This window comes from Penicillium bovifimosum (assembly GCF_028826915.1).
Source record: "Penicillium bovifimosum strain IBT 22155 chromosome Unknown utg000001l_segment0_segment0, whole genome shotgun sequence".
NCBI classification, from domain to species: Eukaryota; Fungi; Ascomycota; class Eurotiomycetes; order Eurotiales; family Aspergillaceae; genus Penicillium; species Penicillium bovifimosum.
In genome coordinates this window covers 1,996,587-2,012,760 of record NW_026622710.1, presented here as the reverse complement: position 1 = coordinate 2,012,760, position 16,174 = coordinate 1,996,587, and the positions used below count along the sequence as shown (strand labels likewise).

The window sequence follows — 16,174 nt, the reverse complement described above, 5'->3', positions numbered from 1 at the left end:
GAAATTAGCCCAGGGCATCATGTAAGATTCCAATGTGATTTCCTTGGCAGCTATGATGCTACTGTTCACAAAAATATCCACACCCCAGCGCAGTGCGCTGTCCTGTGTAGGGACATACCTACATGCACTGGAAGCACTTGGGCGCATGGAAGAAAGCAGTGTCGTCTCAGTGGCACGGCAGGTCCTGCTCAAGCATACCCCGGTGCCCTTTACATGGAAAAGGTCGAGGTAGAACTACCCGCCGGAGAACCAACAGAAGACACTCACGTCCGAACCTGCCCCCCGATTTCCTCTCGCTTGACCCTTCCGAAGCCTGATGCTCAGGTACTTGCAAATCCAAGATGCCCGAATGGTAGGGATATCGATCACACGTCTCAAATCCAGGATATTTACTAATGTTCATGCTCAGACAATGGAGACTTATTTGTGGCTGATGACGGTGCTTATTACACCCTTCTCTGCTGCACTCACCACCCCAACGCCACAAGCGAAATACCCAACACGAGGTCAACTGCCTCAAGCTTCCAGGAGTGCGCGAATCGGTGTAGCTCCACAGCTGGATGTCAGAGGTAATATCCATTACCACCTACCGACCAAGGATATCGTGCTCACATAACCTACAGTTACGTATTCTCTGCTCTTGCCAATAACCAGGACGAAATCGGAACTTGCAAGCTGTATAACAAGGGCTCTTTCCAGACTGCACGATGTGGAGATGATACCCACGACTACGCATATATCACAGCTCCCCCAGCAATAGAATCGGCCGATCGTGCAGCTGTCGTGTGTGCTACAGAGTGTCCCGGCTCCGACGGCCAGCAGTACGAGAGTAAAGGCGGCGAGGTAAGATCTCTGTCAAAATGACCAGCATCGCTCTCGAAACCATATACTAATATAGCTTCTAGCTCTTCCATATTGACTGTGCCAAGCGACATGGAACCCAGGTCATTCTTGAAGACACGCAGGAAACCTTCAAGGACTGCATAGATGCCTGCTCTAGATTTATTCCCTGCCACAGCGTCGATTACCACACCAGTAGCAAAACTTGCTACTATAGCAATCATCATGGAGAGCCTGAGATTGTCGCATCGGGTTTCCAAAGTGCTCATTCGCAGGGCTGTTCTGGAGCATGTAAAAATCAGCATATGGGGACCTGCTGTGATGACCAGGTGAACAGTGGTCAAGAAGCTGGCATAGCTTAGTATAGAGGAGAGCCGTGTGAAAAAGTGCGAACCTATGAATCCCACAAGGGCTAGGTATTTGAATTATCTGTACTTTTACATCCTGTATCACGCAGCAGTATGCGACAAAGTCACTGTCCAGCCTAGTCTTTTCTGAATTCAGCATTACCCGTGTCCTCGTGCTTCCCAGGCTCCCAGCAAAGAGCGGCCAAAGTCGAATACTCGTTGTCTGTCCCAATTGCGAAATCATAGCCTCATAGGTTACAGCGAGGTCATATGGGCATTCTAACACCATGAATGTAGGGCTCGGCACAAATGACGAATATATTCGTATTCGTCGATATTTCGCCTGACGATGCGAATGCGAATGATTTCTGGTACACGACGAATATTCGTCGATTTCTGGTCACGTGGGACGGTGGGATCACGTGGGAGGAATACTAGTGACTGAGCACAGACCAGCCAGTCGTAGCCCGGGAGCGGGGAGCCCCAGTGACTGGAAGACTTCACTTAACACTTGATCCATGTTCCGTGCCTTGCGAACCAAGGCTTATACTACAAATTACAATGCTAAATATCCTTCGAAAGCGAATGATCAATGATAAAACAAAGCAGCGGGCCAGCAGTTTATTGGGAGGTCTCCATGGAAGGTAGGTATTAAAGTAAACAAGACATTATTCGCTAGAATATGGAAGTTGGAACCGATGCTGGCTATACGCAAGTCTGGCACCTGGCTGGATGATCATAAACAAAAATTGCAAACACACCTCCGCCCATACAATAGCAAAATGCAAACCCAACCATTAAACACCATAGCAAAGCAGATACCCATAAACCTGTCCAAAATCCCACCCATAACAACCAAAGAAAGTCCCATCCAATACACGATACACCCACACCAAACCAGAAACCAACACCAAATCACTGCCAAAACCCCATTCAACCCTTAGCCTGCAACCTCTTCCCCAACTTCCCCATAAACCCCCTGGGCGCAATACTATCACCCCTCAAATGCCTCCTCTTACTATTCTTCCTTGCAGGTTGATTCTGGCTCTGCACCTCCGTAGAAGGAGCCGGACCAGGCTGCGTAGCAACAGAAAGCTGCGACGAAGAAGCCCCCAACCCATCAGAGCGCAGACTCGTCAGCGAATGCACGCTCGACCAGGAGTGTTTCCTGGCTGTGCGACGCATTGCTAGTGGGGAGCGTGTGCCGAGCATGTTTGTTACACTGTAGCTGCTGCTTGGGGTTTCGGATCGGATGTGTGGGTTGTGTGAGGGGGTTTTGGTTAGGGGGACTGTAGTAGTATCTGTGAAGTATGAGGGGGAGGGGGGAGGGGGAGAAGGGGGTTGTTGTGCTGCGTTTTGTGAGGCGTTGGCGGGGGGTTGGACCTTGAGCTTGACCTTGGGCTTGGGACTGGGACTGGGCTGGTGCTTGGGCATAAGCACGTGGATGGTATGCTTGCGTTGGAATTGTTCGTGGGGAGGCGGGGATGTAGAGGACTTGAGGGATTTCGGAGACGCGATTGATTGTTGCGCTTAGTGCTGGGTGGGTATCTTTATTTTCCTCTGCGGTTTGGGTTTGGGTTTGGGTGTGGGTTGAGGATGGTGCTGCTGTGGGTTGCTTCGTGGTTTGTTTAGGGCGCGGTGACTTGCTGATCGTCTCAGCTGAACGTAGGCCGAGTCGGCTGTCAGCTCTAGTGGGAGGAGGACGGTGTCGGCTGCTTTCGCGGGAGCGAGAATGGGGAGGGCGTGATCTTGAGGATGATCTTGAGGGTTTGCCTCGTGGGCCTAGAGCGTTGATGAAGACCACCGTGGGACGAGTATGCGGTTCGAGGATGGTGATCTTCTTTGCAACCTGTATATCTGCCTCCTCTAACGAGAAGACGGACGAGGGTGACACCGAGCGAGATCTAACGCTGGTCGACAGCGGAGGCTTTGGCCAGATGCATAGAGGCGGCTGTAAGAAGGTGCTTGTTGCCAGTTCTGGTGGAGAGTCTGGCAGTTCGAGGACCATTTGTTCCTCTGGATCGAAGACATAGGTATCTTCGTCGAAAGTGGCGGTACTATTTCTCTTGAGGGTTGCCGATGAGACGGGTCTGGTCCGTTTGACTGTTGGCGGGGCCAGGATCGTATGTTCGTCCCGGTCAGAGATATCGTCGGCACTGAGATCTGAATCGAAGATTCCGGCTCGATGCGAGCCTATCGGTGAGGAGAGGAGATCATGGGCGCCCGCCTCGGATTCGGACACAGCCTCCTCGTCTGACTCGTATCGGTCTTGGAGACTATGCCGGCTTAACCGGTGTAGACTCAATGTGGTGGGAGGCTCGTACATCCTTCCTATGGCTCGGTGGCTTGGGTGGTAGAGTGTAGACTGTTCCTGAACTATCGACGGTTCGCAAAGCGAAGGAAAGGAACAGGCAACAGAAAAGAAAAGAACATCTACTAATAGCTGCGACAGGTAGAAAGAAAGGAGACCAGCCCACAGATAACCCAATATCCCACGGGTTACAAAGCTGCAGAGGAGATCCGAACCCACCAGGGTGATAAAAGGCTTTTAAGGAAGTGGGACAGAGTGGGACCAAGGAGCTATGGGCAGGGGATGCATATTTTCAATATGAGGAAGTATAGGAAAATGGTAAATGGTAAATGGTAAAAGAAGCAGATTGCAGGGAGTATTTCCATGTTAATCCCTGTGCACGTGCTGGAAAAGGCCAAAAAATAGCACACGCCCCGAAAGACACATCATGCAGGAGTGGAAAGAATCAAATGTGATTGGGAGGATTGCCCTTGCATCAAACCAGAATAGGGTCAGGTAGGGTTTGGGGGGTGCAGTTTCAGGATCGAGTTGCAGGCGTATCGTGGCAGGGCTGGTTTGAAACCTTGAGAAAATCAATATTCGGATATTGAAATACTAAAATAGCCAAAAGAAAACAAATCTGACGTATCATCAAGAGCTAGTGGTCAAGGCACCTACGCAGTAATCCCGCAACCGTCCTCGGATGATTGGACACGTATGAGAGTGTACAACGTAGCAAGGCCAAACGCCCAATAAGGGAGAACATCTCCTAGAAGCATTCCGTCTATACTTTAGGCAGTTTGAATTAGAACCTGTGGGCCATAGAGGAGTGGGAACAAGGCAAAACAACATGTATGTCACTTGATGTGGTCGAATCACATTTGTCAAGTGCGATGCCAAGTGAGATGCCAAGTAAACTAGAGCACAGGATCTGTAACTCAAACGCGCTACGAACTACCTAGCTTAGCTTCAAACTATGGCGTCTGGATATTCGGCTAGGATCTGAAGTACAGAGTGCCAGAGTGTCGAAAGGTAAAAATGCCAGCAAACCTGTGGTCCTTGCTGGGGTGGTGAGGATGCCAGGGGCATAACCGAAGGTCCTAGAAGGGAGGTTGGTTAGAGGTTAGAGGGGGGTTGGTTTGGGGTTGGCTTGGAGGGGTTGGAGGGAGGAGGGAGGAGGGAGGAGGGTTAGAGGGGAAGGTTAAGGAAGGTCTCCCTCTTCTCCTGAAGGACCAAGAATGTTGACGATAAAGACGATAAAGACGATAACCTCCTGATCAAAATAACCTTACGAACTTACTTCTCAACCATGGAACGGCTCCCTCCTTACATCCTCATCCATGGTTCACGTCATTAATTCCATCTCATCTGACATCCCATCTATCACATCTATCGCATCTATCGCAATCTTTTCTCTCCATATACTATCCTCATACGGGATAAATCATTCCATGATGCAGCTGTCAAGGCAAGGGCTCACAATCTCCATAGTTCCAACCTTACAACCTCCCGGTCTCTGCAGGTACCCATATGACTCCATTCAGATTTCTGCATAACCAACCTTCCACTTCCACAGCTCTTGACCTCGGGAGATTTGCCATTAAGGAAACTCAAAATAACTACTCAATCCATACTACCACTAAGCCATTTCATCCACTGGCTCATGACATGCATGTACGAGAATACCGCCTTTGAAACCCGCCCAAAGCCATACCTAGTCCCAGAACCCGCCGATCACCATCAACGTTGGCAACTACTGCACCATTTGCTTTTTCCACTTCTCTTCCTCAATTGGCCTCTATCCTCCGGCAGCAACCTCCGAGACCCACATGTCCACTCTCCGAACTAAACCGCATGGCACAAGCAAGGCGCTTGTCAGTTCGAATCAAGCCGCTTCCATCCTACCTTAAAACTTTCCATTATTGAAATCCAAATCCCACCCAGCCCCTATGACGCTATCGCAATGGCTGGTATTGCCTAGCAAGTCGGGGGAAAACAATATCGATAACAGCTACACTGCACTATCCTCTTTATCTGGGAGGCTGGATATAACCCAGCCTCGTCCACCATATATCCGCCCAGCAAGCCATTTAATTTTCGATTTTTTATTATATCTGACTGGGCTGAGGATCTGCCCGTTTTTTTCTTGACTAACGCCCTCGGAACCTTCCAAAGCAATGATCGCCTCGCCAACGGGGCCGCTAGTATTCGTGGCGGATGAGATACATCAACTTTCTGCTGTTTGTCACTCGTCGCACAGGCTGTGGTGTGCGAACTTGTTTAAACTTCACTTGATGGGTTCCTGCGTCTTGTCTTCGAGTGGAGGCTCTGGTGGTGTGATACTGCACATTGTGTTACCCGCTAACTGGGACAAGCTTTTTTGTTGCCATATCAACAGTTGGGGTATTTGTTGTGCTCATTTGTGGGGGAAACACTCTGGATGGTCTCAAGATATAGGCTATGTCTGCATGAGATGCAGTTAGACAGTAGCTGCAGATTCTTGAAGGTGCTGATGACATGCTCCGGTCTTCGTGTCGGCAGTCAAACTGCATTCATTGATGTCTTCGCTACCACCTGCAGACCATATAGCTAGCATGTTCGTTCTATCGGATTGATGAAATGGACATTATTACATTTTGTTTTGATATGGAACTCTATCAATCAATACTTTACTGAAAATAAGGCGGAAGGGTACAATCGAATGGCCTGCCACCAACAGACGGAGGGTGATAACGACAAACATCAACAGAAGAAGAAAAACGACATTATAGAATACAAGGATGACGAGATTGCCGGCCAATCTAACAGCAATCCTGCATCGAAATGAAATGCCTCAGGCTGTGCCCGACAAACATCCCGGCACACGCATTCCGACAATTCCAGGGCACATAACCCATGCCCCGGGTAATGGACTTGGCATCATGAGACGGTCATTGATTAAACAAATATAAAGACGCATCACCCAGAGGCAGCCACTCCGCCCTTCCGCTGGGTTGGGCCAACAAGCGTCGAATGCGATTCTGTTCTCTAGCTCATCCCGGCATGATCTAACCGTCGACCTCGTGGACAACATGACTGGTTTCAAATCACGCAATGAAAGCGCTCAGCAACTGTAATTCAGCTGGTCATTTAAGCCTTGCGGGAGCGAGTCACGGGGCCGTTGGAGCGGCCAGTGGACTTGGCGGCACCGTTCTGGGTACCGACGGGAGAAGGGATCTCGAAGTTCTTCATGTCGATCAACGACTTCTGGCCGGTGTTGCGGCGGGGGCGTCCGGTCTTGGCGGTCTTGTTGTAGGTGGCAATGTAGAAGGAGATGAACAGGACCAGGTAGGAGCTGATGATGCCGATACCAGCCAGGGCAGCGAATTCCTCACCGGCACACTGGCCCATGTTGGGGAGCCAAGGGAAGTAGGCGGAGGTGAAGTAAGTGTACGAGGCGAAGTAGATGAACCCTAAGAGCACGTCAGTTTGTTAGTCATTCGAGGTTCCGGACCGCAAGCACTTACCGACGTCGATAACGAACTGCAGAATCTGCAGCATGGTGATGTACTTCTTCCACCAAATGCGGACGCCACGGGCGCTCTGGAAATAGTACCAGTACATGACGACGTGGACCAGCAGGTTGATGGTGATGGGCACCCACTGCACGGCAGTCACACCAATAAGCTGAGTGTAGCAGAGGAGAGCGGTGGCACCGTGGTGGTAGGTGTGGAGGAAAGTCAAGGGCTTCTTCTTGAGGACCAGGAAGATGGTGTCAATGAACTCGACGTATTTGTTGATGTAGTTGAGCTGGTCGAGGCGTCAGTTTTCTCACATCCTAAGATTCGGGCGTCTGCGACTTACGTAGTACAAAATGATGAGGGGCTGAGTCCAACCACCGCTGTGGTCGCAGATAGTGTAGAAGACTCCGTGTCTCCAGAGAGTGGGCAGAAGCTGCTCAATGAACAGAGCCAGCAGGATGGCGCTGACTGTGGTCAAGAAGAAGTTGTGGATCATGAACAATGTGTTGAGCTTGAATGCGGGCAGCTTCTTCATGACTTCACGGCCACCAAAGATAAGGACATAATAGGTGACAAGCATCATTGTGGTCTCCTTCAAGGTGGACAGAGGGGTCACACCCTGAATGAACTTGAACTCGCTGGCGGGATAGCCCATGACCTTCTCATAGGCCTGGTCGAAGAGAGGCCATAGGTGCACGCCAAAAGGGCGATCGATGGTCGGGTATGAGACATGCTTGAGAATTTCGGAGGCCATAGTGACGGAATTGCGCTGTTGTTCGACCAAGCCGGTGTACGATTGGAGATGGGAACAGCCGAGGAAGGCAACTGTTGACGGGCAGAGATTGAACTGCAATAGACCGTCAAAAGAAAGGCCAAACGAAGTAAAAGGAAAGAAATGAAAGTAAAAAGGATAAAGAAATGAAGGGAAAGGGGGAAGGAGAAGAGAGGGAAAAGCTGGAGAAACATAGGAGACCGATTACTTTTTGCGTCCGGCGCGTCCGTTGAGAACCAAAAAGGGTTTAGCGTGTCATAAAAAGGGGAACTCCAAGTTCCGATCGCATCTACATTGATCATTGAGTAGTCCGTACGTTCAAATAGAAGATCAATTGGAGTAATGCAGACATGTAGGCCATTGGGTTACAATTTGATTGTATTTATCTGTACAATTGGTTTCTAAAACTCACCCAGACCTTCCAATATCGAGCAGTAACTGCGTTGGGGGCTGCCAGGCTGTCCTCGGTGAACTGTCACATGCTGTTTACCAACACCTGCATGCCAATTGGCAGCGCATTAGAAGTTCCTCCCATAAAGTAGCAAGAGATCTATTGTGTCCAGCATAAAATTGCCGAGGGTTCCAACCTCGATTGAAGCTATTGCTTGAATGATAGGTTCTTTAACATGACTTTGAATGCCAGAATTGGGTTCAATATATATACTTGAACTGGATACTTCATTGTTACCCAAATGACAATTTCGCATGTCTACAATCTATTTCTCGAACTAGACTCAACGTAACAGCTGCATATCAACGAGTAACCAAGTAATTCATATCACAGCTATCATGACTCTAACACTATCTAAATCGTAGGCAAATGACTGCATTTCGGGACGGGGCCAATCGGATGATGACTCAGCACCCGTTTGGCTGCCTCAGGCGTCAACACCACACCACCCGCAAAATCCTAGAGGGCACTTCTCACCTCCCCTTCCCGTCTCCATCCACACCTCTCCCCTCACCATTGCTCCCGTTCGGTCCAACGCGGTCCCCCTCTCACAATGTCCTCCCTCTCCATCTTCCGCATGGCGACCCGCGCCGCTCGCCCTAGCAGCTTCTTCCGAGCTCCCCAATTGACCCGCAGCCGGATGCAGTCCCCAATGACTCTGTCCGCCGCCCGCGCCCACAACTTCGGCACCACCTCCGTGCGCCGCTCTGGCCACGAGGATGAGACATTCGAAGAGTTCTCTGCCAGGTACGCCTCCGACCGCAAGCCATTGACGCCGGTGGAGTGCCGGGGAAGCGCCGTGCATGCCCCCATAGGCGCTTCCCGGAACAACCGTCGGCAATGCTCTGCAACATGAATTGGGGGCGTGTCCCGCTGACTGTATATCCTCAATGGCAGATTCGAGAAGGAATTCGATGGTGTGCAGGATGTTTTCGAGCTTCAGGTATGGCTTATGTTTCACCCGAGGCATGATTGATCGGCATGCAATATATGGCACCAGCCACAATATTGTCACCTACTATGCGGCTTCTATATCCGCCTTGCGATATTCGACAATTGGCTAATGCATGTCCTTGCAAACAGCGCAACCTGAACAACTGCTTCGCCTACGATCTCGTCCCCTCCGTTGAGGTCCTCACTGCCGCCCTCAAGGCTGCCCGCCGTGTTAACGACTTCCCTACTGCCGTCCGTGTCTTCGAGGGTACGCTTCCAACACATCCCTCTTTGGAGCTCTAGCATATATCGTCTCTGCAACCATGCTAATGTTCCTTCGTGATTAGGTGTCAAGGCCAAGGTCGAGAACCCCGAACAGTACAAGCAATATCTCGAGGCTCTCGAGGGTCTGCGCGTGGAGCTGGGAGTCGCTCTCCGTGAGGAGCTCTACCCCCAGGAGGCCTAAGCTCGCATCGTCAATTCTACGTTCACGTCAATTTTCTCTCAAACAATCAGTACCCCCTCGCCCGTTGTCTATCCAGCACCGTTTGATTGGCCGAGGATTAGATCTGATAGAAGAGAAAACTGTATACATACTTTAGAGATCTCTTGTGTTAGGTGCTGTGTTGTCTGAAAAGGTCATCTGTGCCTTGGTGCTTAATCTATCTGGATTCCATCTTGTTCAGTCATCCTGCATCGCTGTGTTATCAACCGCTCAACTCAGTCCTCGGTCCCCAATCTTCAACCTTTTCTACACTTGTGATAAGAATTGCTTCCTCAAATCCGTAGAACGGTCAGGTCTGAAACTCAGCGATTGCTTCTAAGTAGCCTCATATATCACACAAAATAAGAAAATTGTACTGAGTAGACGGAAGAGCACCAATCCGAACCAAACTGAGCACCGAAAATCACCATGCGCAATCGATATAAGTACAAAGAAGGTAAGGCCCTGGAGCCCTCGAGGAGGTAGCAACGTGGCCAACAACGTGATGTGTGACAAGAAATTAAACCAAACATAAGTAGAAGAAAGGAACACAGAAATCATCAAGACACACAGCTATGTGTCCGCTCAAACGCCGGGTACCAGCCACTGATTTCCAGTATAGTCATAGGGGCATGCAAGGTTATGCAAGAAATCATGTCGTGAATGAGGCACTCTCCATATTAAAGACAAGAGACGAGAGAACTGATCAATCAAAAGACAGGATGTTTAGTGTGTTCCAACATACTTGAAGTAAGTAGGTCGGCAATCCTCCTTGGAGAGCCAGTCTGCGCCCTGGTAGAACTGGCCAGCCTTGCAGCCGGAGCACTTTGGCGAGTTGGGGCAGTTGAGATACGGGATGTGGTTGTATCCGATATCGCGGAACCTAGTGAAGATACGTCAGCGGTCTTCTTCGGATATAAGCAAAGAAGTGACTTACCAGTGAACATTGGCGGCATCGGCGAAGAGACCGATGCCGAGGGAGTGGACGGGGGCATCACCCCACCGTTCGTAGAAGAATCCACCGGCGCGATCCAGGTGCTGGAAGTACGCCTCGTACTTCTCGCCACGGAAGAAGTCAAGGTCGCCGATCTCAAAGTTGGACCAGAAGTGGCAGGTGGAGTATCCATTGGCACCCTTAGTGTGCTCGGGACGAGCCACGTCGTCCGTAAGCCACTCCCACATGTTATTGTCGCTTAGGTACGAGGGGTTGGCGGCGAGGAATCGCTGAGTTTCCGGCCAGAGAGACGGGATACTCTGGGGTGCGTCGTAGAGGTTGATGGTGAATCCGTATGTCTTGTTGCCATCCTCCATGTAGCGGAACACGTCGTAGTCGACGTCGCAGAAGAACTTGACATTAGGCTCAATGCGCCAGTAGTAGCGGTAGCCGTTAAGGGCAGGGTGCTTGTAGAACAAGCCGCTGTTCCAGCGACACATTTGGTGATAGGAGATTTTGGAGCTGTACTGGATGTCCTGTTCCTCCAAGAGCTTCGCAGATTCTAGGAAGAGGTCCATGTTGATCCAATCGGGAACGTCCCAGTGTTCCTTTGGCACAAGTTCTGTGTTTGGGGTTAGCTATGTTTCGCCCTTACTCCGACAGAGCGAGAATCCGTACCATATTGGACCTTGGCCTTGGTCGCTGCCCGGGTCTTCTGCTTAAACTCCTCGGTAAATTCGACGTCGTTGAAGAAGATATAGGGATAGTTGAACTTGTGGTTCCATGTTCGCTCGAGATCATTCATTGTGGACAACAACTGGTCCAATTCCTCATTGCGAACGAGGGTAATGAGTGCGGCATTGGTACGGGCCGATTGCTCGCTATCGGGGGAATAATCGTGTTCGTCGGCTCGCCATAAATTCCCCGCAGGTTCTCCAGTCGCTATAGAAATCAGTCAGTATGGTACTCCGGCGAAGGTTGCGATGGACGATGTGGCAAGGGAGCTGGGGATCACGCACGATCTACAAGAGGATCCTTTTTCATGCCATGGGTCAACTTGGACCCTACTTCAGAGTCGCTCTGGTGTAATTGAAAGACAAGGAATAGACAGAGAAGAATGCATGCTGCGCCCAGCATGCGAATCGGTCGTGCGATAGCCATGATGGTGGTGTTTGCTGAAAGGGGCGAGATGGTCGGAGGGAGAGAGAGGCGCATGAAAGTGGCTCTCTTTCCTTGTCGGGACTAGCGCCGCCCAGACAAAACATCCATCACTTCACTTTATGCTCTTCGCTTTATGACGTCTCTATATTGGAAGTCACGACTTCACCGTGATCTTCGATCTTTACTCAACTGATCCGAGCCTATGTCTGACTATGAGTATGGCCTTTGCGGCGGATTTGAGTACGCTGACCGATGCCTTAATCGCTTCCGTCGCTAAGATTTCGCAGGATTCCAAGGTATGTAAGGTGTATTTTCTTATATTCCCTTAGGACCTATGTATTGATGTTGTCTAGGGGCCCGCGCATGCTCAAGTTCTGAAGCGTCGTGTACAAGGAGGTCTTCGAACTGGTTCTCATTCGCGCACCGACCAGTTCGCAGTCGCCAAGCAACTCGAGGGACTACAAGAGAAGTTCCAGATCCTGAATAGAGATGACCTTGCCGAAGCCCTTGCCAGCCGCTTGAAGGAGCTAGAAGGCAATCGGAATCCCTGGCTCCCAGAGATCTTGAGTCTGTTACTGCAGCTTTCAAATCGCCCCGCCCTTCTGTCCACGGTTAAAAGCTTCACGGAGAGAACCAGGGCGCCAGAGGCAGCAGCAGAAGTAAAAGAGACTCTCTCTTGGTCGGATCTGAATGCAGATGGGACAGCATTCAGCGACGAAGATATCTGGGAACAGGTAGACTTCGCTGGGGACTCATCAGATGATGACTTTTCATCCATTGCGAGTGATGTGTCTGTCCCACGGCACAGACCTCCAACCGCCACAACGGTGGAGGAAGATTATATAGTCCCAGATGATATTTTTGTCCCGGAAGACGATGAAGACCTTGTTGCCTCGCTAGAAAAGGAGCAATTTTGGAGATCAGAGAACCATACTCTGTTGCCCCAAGGAGAGGGAGCCACGCGAGTTGTCACAGAATACCAGGTCGCTAGAGAGACCATGTTCATGCTCCAGGGCCTTCCTACGTCTATCTTCTTACGTCTGGACGATGATGTCAAAGTGGATCGGCGGTACGCCCTCGCACATTCATCGAACCAGGCTCTGGCATCACTTTTGCAGAGTTTCGAAAAAATTTGGCTCGAAAATCGACGCTGTACGTCGTTTCACTAAGCTATCACAGGAAATTCCTTACATGCAGACATTCTGTCGTGGAGTTGAAGAGCGTCTGCTTGAATTTGACAGCTTTCTGTCCCATGTTCAGTGCAAATATCTTTCAGCCGGCTCAACCGTCAGCCTCATTCAGCTTCTCGTCGATGTTCGCCAGCACTCCCACGAGCTAGCATTACTTGGAGAAGTGGTGGCCAAACTAGACAAAGACTCGCATGATCAACCAATGCGCTGTCTTGATCTGTTATACGACTCAATATGCATGCTAGAAGCCATTGGTGACGATAATTCCGCTCGACACCTCGCAGAATTATTCTTCATATGCTTCAAGACGTATTCAAGCTCAATTCGGTTTTGGATGGAAACCGGGCAGGTCGATGCTTCGGACAGCGCTTTCTTCGTACGGACAACTAGCCGAGAGGCTGGTGATCTACGAACTCTGTGGCATGACTGGTTTGTGCTTGACACGGGCCACAAGAAGGAGAAGATCCCACAGTTTCTTGAGACCAGTGTCCAGAAAGTGTTCACAGCGGGGAAAAGCGTGGCGTTTTTGCGGTATCTCAATGCGTCACCAGACATTTCAGAATCCCCTGAACCTTTGAGGTTCGAGGACGTCCATTCCCAAGATTCGGGACTATCACTTCCTTTTCCCGCACTAGTAGAGTCCGCCTTTGAAAGGCTCGTGGATGTGGACCATTCGCTCAGTGCCTGCCTCTTACGAACAGAGCTCGAGCAGCAATGCGGACTATGGTCCTCCCTTGATGCTCTTCAACATGTCTATCTTGGCAAAGACATGAGCGCCGTCAGCGTAATTGACGCCAAACTCTTTGAGCTGATCGACCGGGGCCGTTCCTGGGATGACAGATACTTGCTCACCGAAATCTCAAGAACGGCGTTCAATTCAGTGCCTGCCATTGATACATCAAGGATCCTCGTGCGACCAATTAGCACTCCATCGCGGGGCCGGAGTCACCACCGAACCGTGCGGATTCTCGAAGCAATCTCAACTGACTACGGTCTCCCATGGCCAATCGCAAACATAATAACCGAGGAAGCAATCCACTCTTACCAACGGATCTCAACCTTCCTGATGCAAATCAGACGCGCCAAACACGCAATTGTGAAACAGCGCATCACAACGCCCGACAACAACGACACATTGGTGCACGCCCTCCACCACAATATGCTCTGGGTCCTCGATTTCATCTACGGCCACCTAACCTACCTTGTCATCTCCACCGCAACTCAATCCCTACACAAAGCTATCGCCGAAGCACAAGACGTCGATGCCATGATCTCCGCACACCAATCCTACATGGCGTCTCTAGAAGCCCAGTGCTTGCTCTCCAAAGACCTCTCACACATCCACGACGCAATCATCAATCTGCTAGACCTCTGTATCCACTTTGCAGATCTACAAGTCGCGCATTCGCTCGACGGAGAACAGCAGGAGAATGTGCAGGCGCGCAAAAAGAAAGACGAATACGACTCGGACGTTGATGAAGATGACGATATGAACCATGAACACACATTCACAGTCTCGTTCCGTGAGTCGACATACAGCCAGCAGATGCGAACGGCCAAAAAGGACTTCGATCATCTGACGAATTCTGTCACGGAAGGCCTGAAGAGCTTGGCTCGTGCAGATGGGATCCCGAGTTGGGAGATCCTTGCTGACAGGCTCGAGTGGAGGCAGAATTGGCGCAGACTCTGATACAATATACCCCTGTTTTTGATCCGGGAGTTGGCGTCACATTTTATGAATATGTAGCTTTTTAGCTTAGACACTCATTCGCTTGCCAAACTATACTTAGCTACAAAACTCCCGTACATCAACCTTCCACGATTGCATTGTTTGACTTGTTTTCTTTAGGTCCCAGACATGTCATGTGATAATTGCACCCCTTTTGGAGCCTCCAGTGGCTGCTGCAGATACTCATAGCACCTCCAAAATGTTGGCGCACCTGTGGAAATGTTGCTCGGCTGTTCATTCAGTTCTAAAATATTTTCTATATGGTTCATTTGGCCTTCTTTCTCGCCTACTACCTCCGTTCATCAGAAATTCTTTGTCCACACGCGAAGAGCCTGACGATCAATCAATCAATCAATCAATCAATCAAAGTTCAATTGACCTGTTGCAGTCTAACTAGTTGCGTATGACTATGCAGGCGCTCCTTCCAACTGGAGCAAGAACTCTGCCTAACGCCAGAGGCTCAGAGCTGGAATCACATGATCCCAAAGGAAGCAGGGGCTGATTTGAAAAGAGTGTGGTGTCAGCCCACCCCATGTGTCCAGCCCATATAACCCATATAAAAGCAAAAACCCAGTACAAAAGAAATGCCTATTTAGCGACCGTTGTGAAGTCCATCCTCCATCTCTCCCTTCACTCTTTCATCCTCATTCCTGCACCCTTCCTCGCCCCAGTTTCTATTAGTGTTGTTTTGTTCACTTTGGCCGACTGGTGGGCATGCTTGTCGACTTTTGCCGGGTTTCTCGTTCCCCAACCTCGTTCGTCGTCTTTGGCTAGTACCCATCGTCTTCCACACCTAGCTCCATGGCCGCGAGGCCTTGCGGTTCGTCGTCTTCCTCGAGCTCAATACATCGGAATTGCTGGAGGAGACCTGTCTGTTGCACAAATTTGGCCACGTAGCGGGTGGCCTGCGGGTGTGACACTATTGTGTCGTAGTCGGTCCCCACCTGGACCTCGTTCTTGTCCAGTCGTTCCCAGAATTGCTTCCGAAGATCCTTGTACAACGGGCATTGTAGTAGGATGTGCTTCGGCGTCTGGGAACGAGAAACCCGGCAAAAGTCGACAAACATGCCCACCAGTCGGCCAAAGTGAACAAACAACACTAATAGAAACTGGGGCGAGGAAGGGCGCAGGAATGAGGATGAAAGAGTGAAGGGAGGAGAGATGGAAGATGGACTTCACAACGGTCGCTAAATAGGCATTTCTTTTGTACTGGGGTTTTGCTTTCATATGGGTTTTGCGGGCTGGACACATGGGCTGAAATCACACTCCAATCAGCCCCTGCTTCCTTTGGGATCACGTGATTCCAGCTCTGGCGTTAGGCAGAGTTCTTGCTCCAGTTGGACGGAGTAAAGTCATACGCAACCTACTAGTTAGACTGCAACAGGTTAATTGAACTTTGATTGATTGATTGATTGATTGATAACCTGAGAACCTCCGGGCTCCGACCCGGCTGCCTTAGGCACCCCATGGGGCATCGTGCATGTAGTTATCCAAGGTTCGATCCAAGATAGTCATTCAGAAGTCCTGTGTACTCCTACATTCC

The 16,174-nt window shown here is 50.2% G+C and overlaps 7 protein-coding genes across 7 annotated transcripts; 3 read left to right on the top strand and 4 right to left on the bottom strand.

Annotated features, from left to right (window-relative positions):
• Positions 1–341: 341 nt before the first annotated feature.
• Positions 342–1,202, top strand: N7515_000767 (uncharacterized protein; the record flags this gene model as incomplete). Its single annotated transcript, XM_056661511.1, has 3 exons — positions 342–352; positions 624–843; positions 906–1,202. The coding sequence occupies 3 exons, from the start codon at positions 342–344 to the stop codon at positions 1,200–1,202; spliced, it is 528 nt and encodes a 175-aa protein (XP_056526677.1).
• A 1,105-nt stretch (positions 1,203–2,307) lies between these two features.
• On the bottom strand, positions 2,308–3,513 carry N7515_000766 (uncharacterized protein; the record flags this gene model as incomplete). The annotated part of the gene is made up of 1 exon (XM_056661510.1): positions 2,308–3,513. The coding sequence occupies one exon, from the start codon at positions 3,511–3,513 to the stop codon at positions 2,308–2,310; it is 1,206 nt and encodes a 401-aa protein (XP_056526676.1).
• A 3,093-nt stretch (positions 3,514–6,606) lies between these two features.
• N7515_000765 (elongation of very long chain fatty acids protein) lies at positions 6,607–7,731 on the bottom strand (the record flags this gene model as incomplete). Its single annotated transcript, XM_056661509.1, has 3 exons — positions 6,607–6,929; positions 6,984–7,266; positions 7,321–7,731. The coding sequence occupies 3 exons, from the start codon at positions 7,729–7,731 to the stop codon at positions 6,607–6,609; spliced, it is 1,017 nt and encodes a 338-aa protein (XP_056526675.1).
• Positions 7,732–8,753: 1,022 nt separating this feature from the next.
• N7515_000764 (cytochrome c oxidase subunit VI) lies at positions 8,754–9,599 on the top strand (the record flags this gene model as incomplete). The annotated part of the gene is made up of 4 exons (XM_056661508.1): positions 8,754–8,947; positions 9,098–9,143; positions 9,284–9,401; positions 9,481–9,599. 4 exons carry the CDS (start codon positions 8,754–8,756, stop codon positions 9,597–9,599), a joined length of 477 nt encoding a protein of 158 aa, XP_056526674.1.
• A 744-nt stretch (positions 9,600–10,343) lies between these two features.
• N7515_000763 (glycosyltransferase family 15 protein) lies at positions 10,344–11,712 on the bottom strand (the record flags this gene model as incomplete). Its single annotated transcript, XM_056661507.1, has 4 exons — positions 10,344–10,500; positions 10,555–11,173; positions 11,230–11,493; positions 11,571–11,712. 4 exons carry the CDS (start codon positions 11,710–11,712, stop codon positions 10,344–10,346), a joined length of 1,182 nt encoding a protein of 393 aa, XP_056526673.1.
• A 212-nt stretch (positions 11,713–11,924) lies between these two features.
• Positions 11,925–14,592, top strand: N7515_000762 (uncharacterized protein; the record flags this gene model as incomplete). Its single annotated transcript, XM_056661506.1, has 3 exons — positions 11,925–12,008; positions 12,066–12,781; positions 12,831–14,592. The coding sequence occupies 3 exons, from the start codon at positions 11,925–11,927 to the stop codon at positions 14,590–14,592; spliced, it is 2,562 nt and encodes an 853-aa protein (XP_056526672.1).
• An 809-nt stretch (positions 14,593–15,401) lies between these two features.
• N7515_000761 (uncharacterized protein) lies at positions 15,402–15,698 on the bottom strand (the record flags this gene model as incomplete). Its single annotated transcript, XM_056661505.1, has 1 exon — positions 15,402–15,698. The coding sequence occupies one exon, from the start codon at positions 15,696–15,698 to the stop codon at positions 15,402–15,404; it is 297 nt and encodes a 98-aa protein (XP_056526671.1).
• Positions 15,699–16,174: the final 476 nt, after the last annotated feature.